This window comes from Culex pipiens, chromosome 2 (assembly GCF_016801865.2).
Source record: "Culex pipiens pallens isolate TS chromosome 2, TS_CPP_V2, whole genome shotgun sequence".
In the NCBI taxonomy this organism is placed as follows: domain Eukaryota; kingdom Metazoa; phylum Arthropoda; class Insecta; order Diptera; family Culicidae; genus Culex; species Culex pipiens.
This window is the reverse complement of record NC_068938.1, coordinates 185423160-185441770: the sequence shown is the minus strand read 5'-3', so window position 1 is coordinate 185441770 and position 18611 is coordinate 185423160. Positions and strand designations below refer to the sequence as shown.

The 18611-nt window shown below is 34.8% G+C and overlaps 1 protein-coding gene across 4 annotated transcripts in view; it reads right to left on the bottom strand.

Moving 5' to 3' along the window:
- Positions 1-4918: 4918 nt before the first annotated feature.
- The window catches only part of LOC120415395 (uncharacterized), a 38117-nt gene continuing 24424 nt past the window's right edge, over positions 4919-18611 (bottom strand). For all 4 annotated transcript variants that reach the window (XM_052708133.1, XM_039576921.2, XM_039576923.2 and 1 more), the window contains exons 3-6: positions 10281-10480; positions 9847-10124; positions 5484-5656; positions 4919-5406 (exon numbers count right to left, since the gene is read on the bottom strand). In XM_052708133.1, coding sequence (XP_052564093.1) covers positions 5318-5406; positions 5484-5656; positions 9847-10124; positions 10281-10480 — 740 coding nt within the window. In that variant the 3' untranslated portion in view covers positions 4919-5317. The remainder of the gene's footprint in view (positions 5407-5483; positions 5657-9846; positions 10125-10280; positions 10481-18611) is intronic.

Sequence of the window (18611 nt, the reverse complement as noted above, 5' to 3'; positions counted from 1 at the left end):
ATGATGACTTGTTGGTGTTGTTTGTTTGGTTGCATGCCGATTGAGATAAAAATTTTGGGTTTGGGAAAAAAAGAAGAAAAAAAAAGAAACAAAACAAAAAACCTGTTCGGAAGCGCCCGTAAAAAAAACTGCTGCTTTGCGTGTCGACGCATCGTGTAGGTTGTAGGCATTGGCCAAGTCGGAAGTATAAGATGAAGGTTCATGAATTAATTTCAAAACGAATGGACAAAACTATGATTAGCTTATATTGGTTGTGGTGTCACTCTGGTGTTGATTTTGATGCTGGCTGCCAGAGCAGAGAACAGACGTGCCTTGAAGGGTTGAAATGTGATATTTAGATGTTGCATAATTTACCAGTTTGACAAAACCCAAGACCATAACTTGAACTTCCGTGTTCCGGGTTCAAGCCGGTGGAATTTACATCAAGAGGCCCTAATACATCACTTATCTAAGTCAAATCTGGGAGGAATCTTTTATAGCTAAAAAAAACACTGATATACATAATTTGAAGAATAAAACGATGCGGCTTCTTTACGTCTAAATGTTAAATTTATTATCTCTACTCGTTTTGGTTTCTTTTGGTACGGTTGTTACAAATTGTGGGAGTTTTGTTGACATTTTGCTGTGCTTGACTTTTAGGCAGTTTTCTGAGAGAACGCATTTCTTCAAATTAATTCCGGCGCGTTGGAAAACAAAAGAGACTCAAGTTGCAGTTTTGAGGGACGTCGGTCGAGGTGTAAATTTGGTTTGAAATGGTGACCCCCAAGTTACGTTTGGCATAAAATTCGCAAAAAAGAGGGGTGTGTTTATGTTTGACTGAACCTAGGTGATATAACGCCATACTATCTGTTAAGTAATTACCACGGTGTTCTTCGTAGAACAAACTTTGATATTTGGCAACGTGAAAGAAAGGCTCTTTCCCGAAATTTTGAGGGGTGAATCGAAATATTTGGGGGGTTTAGAGCAACTTGTATCAAGAGATTTTATTCGATTCTATGGGATTTTACTTTAAAAAAGTCGTGAAAATCGATGGATTCATGTACATATCCATCAAATTTCTTATGGTCATATTCAGAGCCTTTATGAGACTCTAAATTATATATTTGACCATATTATATATTATTTCCAATTACACGATTCCGAACCAAATTTACCAGTTTTAAAGCGTTCCTTGAAATTGCTAAGGGAATAATGAAACGAAAGGAGTTTTAAATCTACATAACTAATTTCAAGAATGTTCGAGTGGTCACAAGATATTTTAGCGACTTTTGTGAAGCCCTCTCCTCCTCATACCTTCAAACTTAGGAGACCCGGGAGGCGGAGTTTCGTCGTAAAAAGAACGACACGCGCCTGTGGATCCGTTGACGAAACCACAAGGCTTAAGGGGTCCACATTAGGTGTTAACGTCGATTCCGTTTGTCAAGAAAAACCTTATAGAATCGAAAAATCTTCAAAAACGAGTCTATAGTAACCCGAAAACATATTTTGATTCACCCCACAAACGGAGTCCTACAGCCCTATGTCAATTTTAATAAACAGTCCAGACTCGATTATCCGAAGGCAACGGAAAAAAATCACTTCGATTAATCAAAACTTCGGATAATCGAATCACGAAAAAAAAAATTCGTTGCCTAATTTTTGATTGTCGAGCTTAGGTATGACGCCCAAACTACGCTAAAATGATTTCTTATAAAATTGGATACAGACAACAGGGTCAAATGATTTCGAATTTTTAAATCCAAGATGGCGGCCAAAATGGCGGTGATGCATTTTATTTTTTAATAGGCAATACATAACTCGAATTTGACTAAACTGAGGTCGTAGAACTCAAATTTTATGTCAAAAACACGAAAAAGTAAATATACGAAAACAATATTTTTTGTTCGTGATTCGATTATCCGAAGTCCCATACAAACCTTCGGATAATCGAACTTCGGGATAATCGAGGCTTCGGATAATCGAGTCTGTACTGTACAACGATAAAAACACGACTAAAATCATTTCTGATCACTTTTTTTCATTTTCATGCCAAAAAATGTAATTGACAAGGCAACATTTGTTCGATGGATCAACTATGGTCCCCTTGGAACAAGCTGTCAAGTAGGACCTTTTCTGTCAAGAAGAGCCGCGAAGTTAATTTATCAAAATTGATTTTAAAATCCATTGTAAACTCTTTGTGGTCAAACAAAGTATTACTGCGGGCGTTAATAATTAGAGTTCACGCGCGGCGATACGACCGCAAGATAATGGTCGCATGACAGCCGCATGACAACCGCAGAACAAATTTTTGGCTGTTGTCAAAGGTTGCCTTGAGTTTTCAGCTGACTTTTTGGAAAATATTCAAAACAAACCAAGTTGACAGCCAAATCAATGCATAATTTCAGTTCAACTTGCTGATTTTTACCCTGCGGAAGTTAGGCGGCAATAATCTCCTGTAACTCACAGCGATGGAGAAACGTGATTTTATCTCGCAATAAGCAATATCATTTTGGTCAGAAAAATAATCTTTATCGTTGTGAACGATGATATCAGAAATCTAAGCTCAATTTTAGGACCCAATTATCGGGAACGAGCCCTTCTTTCAATATAAGACATGCCGAATTTTTTATCTTTATTTTCCCAAAAAATGCGCACAGAGAAAATTTAAAAATATTTTTTTTATTTGAGTTCATCATTTTATTCAAAACTTCAATAAAAAGCAACATTTTAAGTTAATTATAAAATGTTTTTTTATATGTTTATATAAGTACAAATTTTATTTAAAGGATTTTCTCTGGTCAAGTTTAACGAGAGGAGGGCAGTAAAATAACAAATTGTAAGCCTTTTTGTAATATTTTGAAACAAAAAGTATCATAAAATACTTATTACAGTCAGGCCTCCGGGGAAAAAAAACTATGATAGTCAATTTTTTTCTCAAGTTAAACATTTTTTTTAAACGATATTTTTACCCCCTTTTTTGGGTGAAACTTTCAAGGGATGGAGACAAAATGTTTAAATTAAATCAACATTGGCATGACTATTGTTCAAAAATACATTATCTATAGTTTTGCAAAATATTTCGAGAAATAAAATTTTGTAGAAACTATTTTGCATCATTAATTTTTGCATACAATTTTAATGGCTGGTCATACAAAATGGGCATGTGAATATTCGAAAATCATTATCTTAGAAGAGCTTTTCGAATCGATTTGGTGCCTTCGGCAAAGTTGTTAGTTATATTGGAACCTTTTAGAAAAAAAGAACATGAAATAAGAAATCCCGATGTGTTTAATTAATTTAAAAAAAACTGCTAAAAATAGGATCTTTTGCGCTAGAAATTAGGATGGTGCAAATTTTTGTGCCAGGTTATGCATCCTTGAAAATAAATATTTTCAAAAAAAATATTGTCTTGCAAAAATCTAGCGAAATTTACAAAATCATTTTCAAATGAAATTTGTATTTGAAAATCTATTTAGGAATTTTTAGGTATTTATTTTTTGCATTAAAAGAATACTGCTCGAAGAAAAAGCACCAATGTTCTAATTTTTTTAAAAAGGCTGAGAAAATTGTCTGCAATTTTACTTGTACGACTTTGTTCATCGGACTGCAGGCTGCTGAGATACAGCCTCTTGAAACTTAAAAAGCCTGCATTTTTCAACTTGCGCTTTCTCGGAAACTATTGGTTCGATTTTTAATGTTAAAAAGTGAAACTTTAGTGAAATTTCTGGTCTTTTCAAAACAAATTATTTTAAAATTTTTAATTTCTAGCCCAACTATTGAAAATGTCAAATAAAACATTTTTTTAGCTCTTTCAAAAAGTTGAAATTACAAGCTCAAATGGTACCTGTTTTAGACTCCTAAAAATGTCGGTTGTAAATAAATAAAATTTCTAAAATATAACTTTATGCTGAATAAAAAATCGGATTTTTTGATTTTTAATCATAACCTACAACTTTACCACTGACATTAAATCGTAGACTTGAAACAATTAGTTTTCGTACAAAAAACTATAGTATGGCAACTTTTTTGGAAAATTCCAAGCCGGTTTCGCGACTTCAATGAAAAAAGAGCTGAAAAATGCATTAAATATATTTAACTGGCAGTCGCATGATTGTGATGCATGGCGGCATGAAAGTATATCAGAATCTGCATGAAATCTGTCCTCATGCATTTTTTGCGATATAGGAGTATGACATTTTTTCCCGTTACCGACAATTATCGACATTACCGACGGCTTTTTGGTTGTATTTCACAAAAAAAACCTTAACAGAACGAGGATTGAACCATCAACTTCTTGGTTATTGATCCGACACGCTACCACCGCGCCATGGACGCTTGATGAAAATTGAGTGAAAGAGCACCAACATATGCTTCTCTTTGGAGTGTTGCTCGGGGACGGGCCAGCATTACATGTGTTGGTGAGAACTGCAGATCGCTGAAATTTTTACACGCGGGCAAAAATGATCTACGGGCTTGCTGCAAAAAATGTTATAAAATATGACATTTTCTGCAGCAAATCCAATGTTGCAGATTTTGAGATATATTTTTCCTTTGGGTGTAGGAAACCCATAAATCATAGGTAGTTTTAAAAATTATTTCTAAAAAAATCAAATATGGAATAAATCAAATATGGAATACATCAAGATGAGCTTAAGAAGAACACATTGATTCCGATAAATATAAATCTTTACAAATTTTGAGAATATCAAGCAACACTTGTCGAATCACAATTTTTGCACTAACTAGAAAGGAATCCCAGCAAGTTTAGCATTAAATTGCACAGAAGCATCGATTCGAAGAAATAAAATCCTTTTCTCAGAAAACTGCCCTTCTGCAACTTCTATTTTACTAAATATTTAAAACTAGATGCGTGACGCATTAAACACAAAATTTGGGATCGTTAGGAAGTGTAAAGCTACGAAAAAATAATAATACAAAATACAACTTTATATTTACATTTACTCTTCATCTGCGTAACAATAATGTGTGCGAATGGTGAACTCAACTAGTGTGTTAAATCGTTTTGTGCTAAAGCTTTGCTTGGAAGACACGAAGGCGCGAAAAAAGACATAACCTAAACTGAAAAGTATAATTTAACTGCTCCTACTATACACTCTCAATACAAGGCTGGTTTGGAAATCTGTAAGCGTCATATTGGTTCCGTTTCCGATCAAACTTATAGGTCTATACAACTTGGGGGGTGAAATCTTTGGGATGAATTTCAAAATCGGTGTGTGTGTGTTTAATTTTGTGTATAAGACTGTTTAAGACACTGCCATTTTATCGAGACTAAACTCGGAGAAAATTTCGCTAAAAAGGGAAAGCTTTCTTCGTCTTCTCAGTATCTTATCGTGCTGGACAATACTGCGGCGGCCAGGGCGTACAGCAGGGCCTGGAGGGTCGATATGTTTGCTCGGAAGGCAGCTCCTAAAACAAAATCAACGGGATGGGAAAAGAAACATTCAAAATTAATTGTAATCAACGTGAACGTGCGATCAACAAACCGTGGAACATTTTCTCGCGCTTTTTCGTGTAGTTGGTCCCCGGTATCGACAGCTGGCAGTGGATGGCCGTGTCCTTGGAGTCATCGGTCAGCACGTGCTGCAGGACCACGTCGTACGCGCCCTGGACGTGGTCCTCCGTCAGGACCACCTCCTTCGTTTCCGACTCGTCGATGCTGAAAGAAAGGGTTTTTGAGACATTAATGCTTTGTATTGATTTTTGGTACAAAGGAGAGAATGGATTTTCAATTTAACACATAAACAAATTTCAATGGCATACATCATCTTGGTTCAAACAAGTGCTGTTGACTTGCGAATCGGTATATTAGCAATACTGATTAGCAGCGCAAACCAGACAAATATGCGTACACTTATTTTACCGACAAAGAACACTTCCAGAGTTTTTTTTGAAAAGGACCAATAAACTATTGTCTTTCATATGTTTATAGGACCTTATCAAAAAAACTCAAGACTTGAACCGTTAAAACAAACACTTTATTTACGCATAATTTGATCTCATCGAGTCGTTTTTAATTTGTTTGCCCAATATGTTTGTGATTGTCTCATTGATTTGGAAAAATAACAAAATATACTTCAAATTTCATGTTGAAAGGATCGTTGACCTGCAATAAATTGAACGTAGTTGCATTTGGACAAAAGTGGTTCAAATTACATTCAATGTGACAATATTGGAGAATTATAACTTTTAACTCGTAGGCTTTCGAGTTCGCATGGTTCTTGATATTCAAATAATGTACCAAATTTCGGCATTTTTTTTAAGATCATATCTCATAATCGTGTAAATAGATATTCAGTTTTTTTGGACATGCTAAAAAAATCCTTGAAAATGATAAAAAAGAAAAAAGAAAGTCCCAATACTTTCAAATCAGCAAAAAAAAAATGTTTTCATTTCTTTTTTGGAAATTGTGTTTTTTGCAAAAATCGTCAAAAAACAACGCCATTCCTTGGACCACCCTATTCCAGATAGAACGACCCTAACCGCCTATCAAAAAATACAGGTGGATTTATTAAGGCCAAGGAACTCCCATGAAAAATATGAATTTGAGCCAAATCGGAGCACTTTTGATCTGGATCCGGATGGTTTGACTGTTATTAAATTTCCATTTATTTCCACTAAAAATATTTTTTTAACCCTTGCAAAAAAATCAAAATTTGATAAAATTATTAAAATAAATCCTTGATGTTTTTGCCAAAACAACCCGAAAAAAAAAATAAAGTAGTAATTTAACCCTTTCAGGCCTGAATTTTCAAAAAAAAATGAGTTGATGATAGGAAAATGATTCTTATGACCATACGAAAATTAAAGGCTAATTTTGGAAATGTTGATTTTTGGGTCATATATGACCCATCAGGCTTGAAAGGGTTAAAGCAATAGAATAATGAAAATAGAAATGCGATGAGTAGGTTTAGTAAATTTTCACTAAGTTCTATTCATCCACTGTTACATCTTGGTAAGATTTCTTTTTATTATTATTATTATTATATTCTTTTTATTTCAAATTGTAACGAATTTGACACAGATTTATGCTTTTAAAAAACTGTTAAACATAATAAAACAATTATTTAAAAAAAATAAAGCATGCGTATATACTTATATATCCGATAGCTATATAACGTCATGATTCGAAATCCGGACACTTAGTACCATATTATTTTTGTTATAGCTGGCATAAAATCATGTAATAAGTTGGAAATGTAGAAATATCATCAGGATTTAGTATAAACAGTCAGTTTTAAGAGAATGCATGCAAAATATGTCTTTTCTAACAATTTTGCATCAGAATTTGAAAATTAAAATGATTTGTTGTGCTTCGAATCCCGGACACTGTTAAAAGCTGATTCGAAATCCGGACACTTTTGCTTCGAATTCCGGACACTCGATTTTGCTTATGAATCGCACAAATTTGGACTGAAATGTTACTGAATGGCATTCTTTAGGTCTCAAATAAGCTGTTAACATCAAAACAATCGATAGTTTATATAAAAAATTGCTAGAATTTAAGGAAATCAAAAACATAAATTTCTGCTCTGCCTTCCCGATGCTTCGGACGCCTATGAAATATTTCAATTGAAATGTTTCGCATTTTTGGTAAACTTATAATTTTAGTTTATTTTATTGTTTTGGCATTAACTACAGCGTTCAAACAAACTTTAAATGAAAGTTGATTTTAGAATTCATCAAATAACACAGTTTTGACATTCATAATGCAAACTTATATCCAAATAAATGATAAAACAAGTTGAAGTGTCCGGGTTTCGAAGCGTCCGTGAATTCGAATCATGACGTTATTTTCATTAAAAAGACCAAACTGTTTCTGACATGCCTGGTAAAAATAAGATTAAGATTTTTCTGCTAGATTTTTTTTCTAGATTCCAGAACTTAACTCTAAACAATATTTTTTTAGAGCAATAAAATAAAAAAAAAGTACTGAAAGGTTTTTAAAGGAACAACATAACTTAAATTGCAAAAAGTTCTAAGTTATTTTAACGTTATCCCCGATCTACAAAAAAACAGGGTATTTATTGTCTTGGAATGAAGACTAATTAAGAAATTTATATGAAACGACACTTTTTGTAGAGGTCCAATTTTATAAAAGTGTGCTCTTATGAGACTTTAAAGACAGAAAAAAAAATTAGGACTATTTTTATGTACATTATCCTATTTATTAAAAAAAATCTTAAGAAATATATTTAAAAATCCTAAAACCGTTTGAAGAAAAATTGCATAAATTCTTTGACAAATAATTCCGATAAACCCGACTCAAAACAAACAAGAAATGGGATTTTATGAAGGCTATGTTTGAGATTCAAATAATTCACACTTTTATTATAAGTTTTAAATTTTCATCTAATTCATTTTTCACCTACTTTAAATCCAACTAATTGTTACATAAAATCAATAAAAAGGCAAAATCTTTTATTTGCTTTGTGTAAGCTGCCGTTCTACGCATAATTGGCCCATGTCATTTTTGACGATTTTGACTTTCTAACATTTTTAAGTCTAGTTTGTCGTACATATACTTTAGGAAAGGCACATAAAATCTGGTACTTTGTTCGGAAACTCATTAAAATCAACATGAAGTCTGGACAAACAGACTCGTTAAACTTCTACGCATAGTTGTCCCACCAAATCATTCGTTTTACGAAGCATTGTGTCTTGTTTACCTATTGTATAGCAAGATAATCACAAATAAGAGAGATAAACTGCTAACTGGGGTGATTAGGGACACATAGGGCGAATAGGGACAAACTGGAAAATTATGCTTAGAAACACAGAAATTGGTCGAAAAATTTCAATCGCGTTTTTCACAGTTGTTCTTTTTTTGAACATGGGACAATTATACGTAGAACGGCAGTAAGGCCATCGCAAATTCTACTTTGAGTTTTAAAATCCCTTAAAAATTAGAAGACAACAATTTTTTGCTGAAATTTCAAATTTTCATTGAAAATAAAACTTGTACAGTTCCTTGTAAACTTTTTAAAATACATTGTATAACATATATTTTTGTTACTACAAGCAAATAGGGCACTATTGAACATTCTGCAAATTTTGAATTTTGGGACCACTTACCGGAAAAAAATAAAGCTTAAGAAAAAAAAATATTTATAAATTCATTAATATTTTGCATATATTTTTGTTACTACAAGCAAATAGGGCACTATTGAACATTCTGCAAATTTTGAATTTTGGGACCACTAACCGGAAAAAAATAAAGCTTAAGAAAAAAATATATTTATAAATTCATTAATATTTTGCTTATTCCTGGAAAAATCATAACTGAACAAGGTAAACAGAATCAAGTGATACTTTTCGCTTAAAAGTTTGTAAAATAAACAATTTTTTTTATTGAATTATTTTTCGCCCGCTTTGCAAGATTCCAATATTATTTATTATCTCTCCAATATTCAAGACGAAAATAAGTTGAACGATCCTTTAATTGTTCCATTTTTTTCAATTCTTGAATGTTGAAATGCTATTTGTTTGCAATTTCGTCACAAACTACTTACTTTTCCTGTCATTCTAGAACGACTAAAGGTCTACTTTTCTCTACTGAAAATGACAGAATCGAAAAGTAATCTTTTTCGATACAAAGGCTGAGAAGTTTTACCTTTCAGCAATGAAGCACTTGTATCGAATATTAATACTTTTCAATACTGGTTTGATTTGAACGGTGAATTGACTAAACATATGGAAATTTGACTTAAAATTTCATTCAAAGGGTGTTTTCCGGAATTTTCAATAAAAAAACTGAACCTCGCAATGAACGACTCATGCTCAAAAAATCTTCTTTTTGCAACTTGTTGCCTAAACTACTATTTTCAAATCTCAAACCGAAATACTCACAACAACGCCAGTTCCGGCTTCGGCGAGATGTCGCTGACTGCGCACTGCACGACGGTGCTGCCGTTGCTCTCGCGGTGGTACGTCAGATTGAACTCCACCTCAGGCACGATGATCTGCAGGTGGGCCGACCGCACTTCGTTCTCGTCGTACGTCTGTACCGCGCAGCTATAGTTGCCCGTAAAGTTCGCCATCGGGTTGATCAGCCTTAAGGCACGATACTTTTGAAACCGATCGTCCGACACCGAATACTCCAGGTCGACGTGGCCCTTGAAGGAGGTCTATAATAGAAAGAGAGTGGTGTGAACTAAATTTTGGATGAACTTAAGGAATAGTAAAAGCACCTATTTTCGACCCAAGCTAATAGAAGGAAACAATTGGGACCAACATGGTTAATAGGTCCAAAATAGGTACATTTACCCTCAGATCAAACATACAAACGCAACCGGCTTTTTGGACGGAATCCACTGGTAGATCTGCAGATCGTTGTGCTTCCACTTGAGGACGAAGCCCTTGGCCGTCGCTATGTCCAGCTCGTACTCACAATCCAGGACCAGATCTTCGGCTGGTTCCTCCCCCCGGGCGATGATGTACGACTGTGGCACGTCCAGGTTTGTGATCCGCAGGCATTGTGACACTAGAAAATTGAGAACAAAAAGTGAAAATTTAAAAATCGTCATGTTGTTCGTAATCCATGATAAATAGCTTTTGTTGGCAAAGAATAATTGAAATTTAAGTCAATTCACGTGTGAGCACAAAAATTCCCAGCCACCCACAACGGACAATTAGATTACATAACTTTGGGCGCAAACGTGATGCAAAAAAGAGCGTAATCCAACAAAAATCATTCTTTTTCACCTGAAAAAAAGCACATCAGAAACACAAAACCCGGTTACCCTCAGGATATTTGTGCAAAATATCAAAACGGTACCAATTTATGCTGTTTTTGCCAGAAAAAAAATGGCAACACCACAACCAGAAAAAAAACATGGCCGACGTTGATGATTTACGGCGTCGTCGCTGGGCTGTCAATCATCCGTTATAATTAATATCGGTACGCGGCACAGCAAGCGCGCGTGGCCACTGGCCAACTGACCATCGGCTGCAAAGGGGTTATGTTTTCGGACACACACACTTACATACAATGCTCCCGCTGTCAAAGGAGTAGCAAATTGTGACATTTTGAACACTGGGCAGAAGATCAGAGGAAAGGATTTGGGTAAAAGGATTTTGGCACAAAATGTGCAGGAAATGTGATTAGTTTGTATTTTTGCCGTTACGTCAATTACATTTAAACAAACAATTTAAAAAAGAAATTCGGTGGAAACAGAATTTCTCCAAACGGGGCATAAATTTTAGTATCTTTACTACTAATACGACTTCTAATAACTTCAAACCATTATTGATAGTTTTTTTGATTAACCCCTTGATTTTCCTTTTAAACAAAATATTAAAAAACAAAATACAAAAAAAAAGTCAGACTTTTTCAAATCAGATTTTTGCAGCTAAGAAAGGTAATTAAGTTTGAAAATTTTGGAATAAGAAGACAACAGCTTCCTTAGTTATCACAACAACTGTTACGTAAATCTGTATCTTTTGAAGGATCTGATCGGTTTGGTGTCTTCGGCTAAGTTTTAGGTATTGATGAAGACATTCAGAAAAAAATAGTGCACGGAAAAAATGACCGATTATTTTATAATTTTTTTTTTCACGAAAATGAGCTATTGAAAAGTATGAACAAAAATGTTGCCGCCAAGTTATCATTTTATATCAAATAATCTGTTAAGTAATGTTTGATTGCAAATTTGATTATACATTAAAAACTAAACTATAATTTTTATTTCTGGTAGAATTTCTACTTTTCCAAAAACTTAAATTTTTTTAAACTCATTTTTCAAATTATAAGGCCGTTGCAAATATTTTTCAAAGTTTATGTCGCCCCCTTCAAAATTGGTCCGAAAAATCAGGGAGCAAACAACTTTGCGGCTCAAATTTGAAGCCAAACAAATTTGAATAAAAAATATATTTTTAAAATCTGCTCAAAAGTTGCGGGTTATTGTCTCTTAAAACGTATCAACAAATTTCAAGTACATATAAAGAAATATGGATTATGGAAAATTGAATCTTTGTAAAAATTCAAAATTCGGCTTTTTTTTAGCGTACCGATTTTTTTCTGGATAGTCTTCATTAATACCTAAAACTACATTGGAACATGTCACGGATCCTTCAAATAACACAAATTTTAAAATATTTAAGTACCATTTTGTATGGACAGCAGCTAAAATTGTATGGAGCATTAACCCTGATCCAATTACACAAAATGGCTACTTTGGTCATAAGGAAGGGCCTCAAAAAGTTTGAGACAATTAGAAAAATATGAATAAAATTCATTCCCAGTATTGGTGGAGAATTGCACAAATGCGATAAACCTTTTAAAAATACAGTCTAGACTCGATTATCCGTAGTCCTAGGAAAAATTTCAATTCGAAAAATCGACACACTAAAAGCAAATATTGTATCCAATTTTGGATCGTTGAGCCAAATATTAACTCAAAAACATGGCGGTTGTAGAGTTTTGCCTTCCTCACCTTACTGAGGAAAGGCTATAAAATCACTCGAAAAATAAACTTATTAATTTGACCTCGTAGACCCATCTTTACGTATACATATCGACTCAGAATCATGTTCTGAGCAAATGTCTGTGTGGATGTGTGTAGGTGGATGGACAAAAAATGATCATTCGATTATCTCCGGACTGGATGAACGGATTTTGACCGTATAAGTCTTATTCGATCCATCTTGGGGTCCCATAGGTCTCTATTTAAAATCAGCAAGTTTAGTTAAGTACTTAAAAAGTTATGCTAAAAAAACGATTTTGACGTATGTCCGGAAGATTGTAAAAAGGGTGTTTTTTGTAAGAAAACCTACCATGTTATACATTTTCCTTTCCAATGAGCCCAAAACGTTGAAGATCTGACAACCATATCAAAAGTTATTAGCACTTAAGTGTTATATATACACTTTTTGGAGGCCGAATCTCAGATATTTCAATGAAAATGATGTCCGGGTCCCTAATGTGACCCGTCGTTAGATAATTAAAATACCTTTCAAATGAGCCTAAAACATCGAATATCTGACAACCATATCAAAAGTTATTAGCATTTAAGTGATATTTATACACTTTTTGGAGGCCGGATCTTAGATATTTCCTGGAGGCCGGATTTCAGATATTGTGATAGAAATATTGTCTGAATCTTCCATGCGAACTATCGTTGGATAGGTTTTTTATCAGACCTTGCCGATGAGCCAGCAATATTGAAGGTCTGCAAACCCTATCAAAAGAAATGAGTCATAAAATTGATTTGTTGAACATGTTATGGGGGAATGTTGCTATTTTTACTGAATGTATTGACTTCATTTTTTTATAAACTTCATCATCCCGGTACGAGAATCGAACTCACGACCTCTGGATTGGAAACCCAGCACGCCGCTAATCGAAACCCATCCCCTACCGGTCAGTATTCCCAGTGAGCATATTTACTCTTTTAAGGGATCTGACTGTGCCGAGCCAGACAGGAATCGAAACCATCACCTTCCGCTTACAAGGTGAAACCCGTAACCTCACGGCCACGGAAGCTCGGCAACTTATGAATGTGGCACTTTATGAATGTGAGGAAGGCACCAACCAGGTGGATTAAGTAACGTTTTTTAATAAAAATATTAATTTTGTAATTTAACTCACAATAAGCACGGTGATCCATTGGGCAAAAATTATAAATCGAGAATGGAGTTTTCACAATTAAAGTATCGATTCAATGTTTAAAAATATAATATCAGTGATATCTTGATTTTTTTTTTCATTTTGAAGGTTTAAGATTTGTTCGGACAGATTTTTACCTGATCTGACCTTGTAGGTGGATATGTTTTGAAAATTTATTGAAATAACTTATTTTGTCGAGAAACCGTTTTGTAAAAATACATTTTGCATTACCAAAAAAAAACAGCTAAGAAAATTTAGTTTTAAAGCTCTATTTGCTTAAACTGCTTATCGTACAAATTCCATTTCAAATGATTATTTTTCAAATATATGATTTTTTCAAATTTTGAAGCAAAATGTTACAGCTGGGTAATTCTCCGCCAACTAACACAACAGTTGTTTCATCGTCCGTGTCTGTTGCGGATGATCATGAACGGCCATGATCAACGACGACCAACTTTTTCAAATTTTACATAAAAGTCCCTTTGACACCAAATTTCTATCTCATCACCGTTTCAGGCCGCAAATTATTGAAAAAAACTTCTTTTCTCGCATGTCCAAAAATGAAAGGGGTCATACCGCCCCTCCGTCACGAGATATGAAAAAATGGATCTCAGATTCGTGATCTTGGATAAAAGTTACCCCTTAGGACAAAGTTTCACGCAAATCAAAGAGGGGGCGGGGCAACTTTTCCTGATTTCGTGTGAGTTGGTAGAGAATTACCCAGCTATGTTCCCAACGAAATTTTGCAAAATATCAATGAATTTATGAAAATATTGCAATATCACAAAATTCAAAATTTGCGAAATGTTCAAGAGTGCCTGTTTTGATTATAGTACAGGTATAAACGTTATTCAATGTATTTTAAATAGTTAACAAAGTTTACAATCAAACATACAAACTAACCTGTTGTATGTAACTTTGCCAATTTTTTCAGAAATTATTTTTTTTCGGTGCAACTTTGGCTGTGTTTTAATAACATTTTTTGCCCCCTGATTTTTCGGACGAATATTCAAGAAAGGAGGGAGAGGGGCATAAACTTTGAAAAAAAAATTGCAACGGCCTAACGTAATCGTCATTTTGAAAGCAATGAAAATCAGCACCACATTCCGTCAAATCGCCATTTCAAATTTTGACGAATTGATCAGCACTTTTGCGACGAAAGATGCCACTTTAACCGGCCAGTCCGTTGGCCACTCGACACCTTCACCCGCGAGAATCGGCATCGTCGTTCTCACTTGCACGATGATTTTGTTTTCACGTTGCAAGGACAAAAGTGTAAGGTGACGATGGCATGTGATGGCATCATCTCTGATGACACCCCAGGAATGTAGCACGAAGAGAAATAACGCTACGAGAAAATTACATGCAATTAAAACGTTTTGGAATAAAATCATCCTAAAATCATTTAAAATTATCTTATCCTTTGATTTTCCAAAAAGTTTATCCCTCAATACTTAAACAATTTTCATAACTTTTTCAGCAGAAGCCCTTTATCACTATTTTTATTTCAAGTCAAGTCTGCCCTACCAACAACAACAACAAAATTCAACTGCACGGAAAATGCGAATTTCCTTAAAGTTCGTTGAACGTTGAAAGTCTACGCAACTTGCAGCTCAATTACATTATTTATCAGGATAATTTTTGTTACATGATTTACATGCAACATTTTTTTTCTGTGTTTACAGCTGCGTCAATTCATTAAGTAGATCTAATTTGTAGAAACATAGTGACAAATTGGACATATTTCTCGCAAAGACAATCTTTCTCATCAATTCAAACGAAGGCAACTGCTGCTGCACCCATGCAGCTTGTCAATGACCAACCTCACTGTCCGTGGTTCGAATCCTAAGGCGAAATGAGAATGAAACACGGGGAATGGTAAAACAACACACCCACAGAGACCCCACATGAAGGAAACTGCCGGACGGATCGATGGATCCGCTCGAGGAAGTACGTCAACGCACGTCCCCGGCATAGATAAGTCATGCAGAGATGGAAGGAAAAAATGTAGTTTGAGCGGAAAAATAGGGGGAGTGTACAAATCCAGTGCAATTTTCGAAATTTATTTAAAAAAACACACATTTTCGCAAATTTTTGCAAGAATAAGACAAAAAAATTCTTGAGCTACTTAAATTTCAGTAATAGTAGTTTATGCAACAAGTTGCAAAAAGAGGATTTTTTCAGCACGAGTCGAGTTGGATAAATACGAAGAGTGCTGAAAAAATCAAGTTTTGCAACGAGTTCCATACATCATTTTTTGCAATTCCGAAAAACACCCATTGAGTGAAATTTTAAGTCAAATTTTCATGTATTTTATCAATAAATCGTTTAAATCAAAAAAATTTTGAAAAGTGTTACTTTTCGAAACAAGTACTGAAAATTCAACTTTTCAGCACCCATTTCAGTGCTGAAAAGTAGAACTTTTCAGCATTTATTTTGAAAAGTGTTGCCATTCGATTCTGATATTTTTGGTACAGACAAGTAGCCTATTTCGTCGTTCAAGAATGACAGGAAAAGTAAGCAGTTTCACGAAGGAATTGCAAAAAAGTACTTTTTGCAATTCCGTCGTGAAACTACTTACTTTTCCTGTCATTTTTGAAAGACGAAATAGCCTACTTTTCTGTACCAAAAATAACAGAATCGAATAGCAACACTTTTCAAAATAAATGCTGAAAAGTTCTACTTTTCAGCACTGAAATGGGTGCTGAAAAGTTGAACTTTTCAGCACTTGTTTCGAAAAGTAACACTTATCAATTTTTTTTTGATTTAAATGATTTATTGACAAAATACATAAAATTTGACTTAAAATTTCACTCAATGGGTGTTTTTCGGAATTGCAAAAAATGTTGTATGGAACTCGTTGCAAAACTTGATTTTTTCAGCACTCTTCGTATTTATCCAACTCGGTGAACCTCGTTGGATAAATGTACGACTCGTGCTGAAAAAATCCTCTTTTTGCAACTTGTTGCATAAACTACTATTTCAGCATTCATTTCAACTTTTCAGCACTTGTTTTCAAAAGTAAAGCTCTTTGCAACTTGTTGCATGACTCAAAATCCAAAAATGCAGCCACTTTCACGATATATCAAGTGCTAAGGATTTTGAAAGTTGTAATGACAAAATAATTTTCAAATATTTTTATTGTTTTAAAAAATAGTTCAGACTATGACCAAAATCAAAATTTTTCGCACTTCATCGTGGATTTCCATCTCGATTATGTCCTTGTGCCCCAACCCAGCAGCAACACCAAAGGAAGTCGTTAGAGGAGTAGGTGTCTGCACAGAATAATCGCCGGCATCAACGAGTCCGATGGTGGAAATGCACTAAAGGAAGGTCCCTCAACCCCCGCCCCCTGAAATGCAATGGCTTGATGAAGCAACCTTTCCAGTCCATATACTCGTCACGTACTTGTAGGTGGTACGACGTGGACGTATCGGATCTCGTTAGTCCGCGCGCTCCAAACTGATCGAAATGCACGATGACGAGTGTGTACCCAATACTCTACTACTAGGGGAGAAGGAAGATGGGCTAAAAATAAATCATAAATAAGTTTCCTTCGAGGCTGACAAGTTGCGGACCCTTCGATTGAAGTTAGGCCGCCGGAGTCTGTGGCCTACGGCAGATCATGCACCCGGAATGGTTGAGTAACAATTACTCGCGAAATTAGGTCAATCATGCGAGGGGTCGGATGCAAAGTGGAAGGGAGTTCGATAGATCGCTGATGCACTGAGGGCGAAACAAGTGATGTAATATTTTAATTTTCATTTGTTGAACCGTATATGTACTGGTGAATCAACAAAAATATACAAAAACGTCTCCCGAAAAATTTTTCCACATATTGTACACCCAAAATTCCGAGTCGAGAGAATCGTTCCCTCAAAATTTATTGAGGGCTCAGCGCCAAAATCGAGAGAATAGTTCTACCAACGCACACCACCATAACAAATGAGTTCATTCGTTAATTGAAACAATAAATCTCCAACAAGTGCCATACATTGACATCTGACCACTCCTTGTTCACCAAGTTGTGGTGGCCGAGGCAGTTAAGTCATTGAGTTAGTGTGTCAAAGGTCTCTGGTTCGATTCCCGTAGTCGACACTTTTGGTTTTTTGTTTTGACGGATGAACTTTTTTTTGCAAATGAACCTCGATAGAATAATTCTCTCGCCAATCTCGAGCTGTGTTCTCTGTGTCCGTGAATGGTACCACTATTCTCTCGACTCGAGGCCATTATTCTCTCGGACAAGCGATGCCCAGTTTTGGGTGTATACATCTCACAAATCTTTAATTATTTATGTCTTCCGTATGATCAAAGATGCCATTTCGCATCTATGGTTGAATCGTCAAGAAATTTTTCACTTTTTTTCGAAATATATCTCGTAATACGTAATACGAGACTCGAATGATATCAAAACCATTTGAAAACATAAATGGTATTACAGATTCGGATTAGAAATTGGATTTTCTACAAGTAGTCACTAGGAGAAATTCTCGTATGTTTGGCAGGTTAAGCACTTGCTCCTAACTTCATCCAACTAATTCTGCAAAACTTTTGATAGAAACTTGCTTGCTCACTTCTTGTTGAGTTTTATCACTCGATTTCAGTTGAAAACGCTTTTAATTAGCTGTAATTGAATGCCAAAATGCTGATATGGCAACATTAGAGGCACGCTGGAATTAGATGCTGTTCCCCTATGAAAAGCAAATTTAAGTCGAACTTTTGCTTTCTTACCAATTAATAATTCATGTTTTAGTTATGATAAACATTTGTCGTTGATAATCCAGCAGCGATCGATGACTGGACCAATACTTAAAATGTTTGACCTATCATCAAAAATGTGTCTTTTTTGTCGCTGGAGAACGTGTTTCTAATATTTTTGAGGCATTTAAAAAAGGTACTCAAAATATTCCAAAATCTGTATCTTGAAAACCGAATTTTGGGTTTCTTACTGAGAAAGGCTGCCTCCCAGAGAAGAATTGTATTTACAATCGAAAAAAAACATACAGAA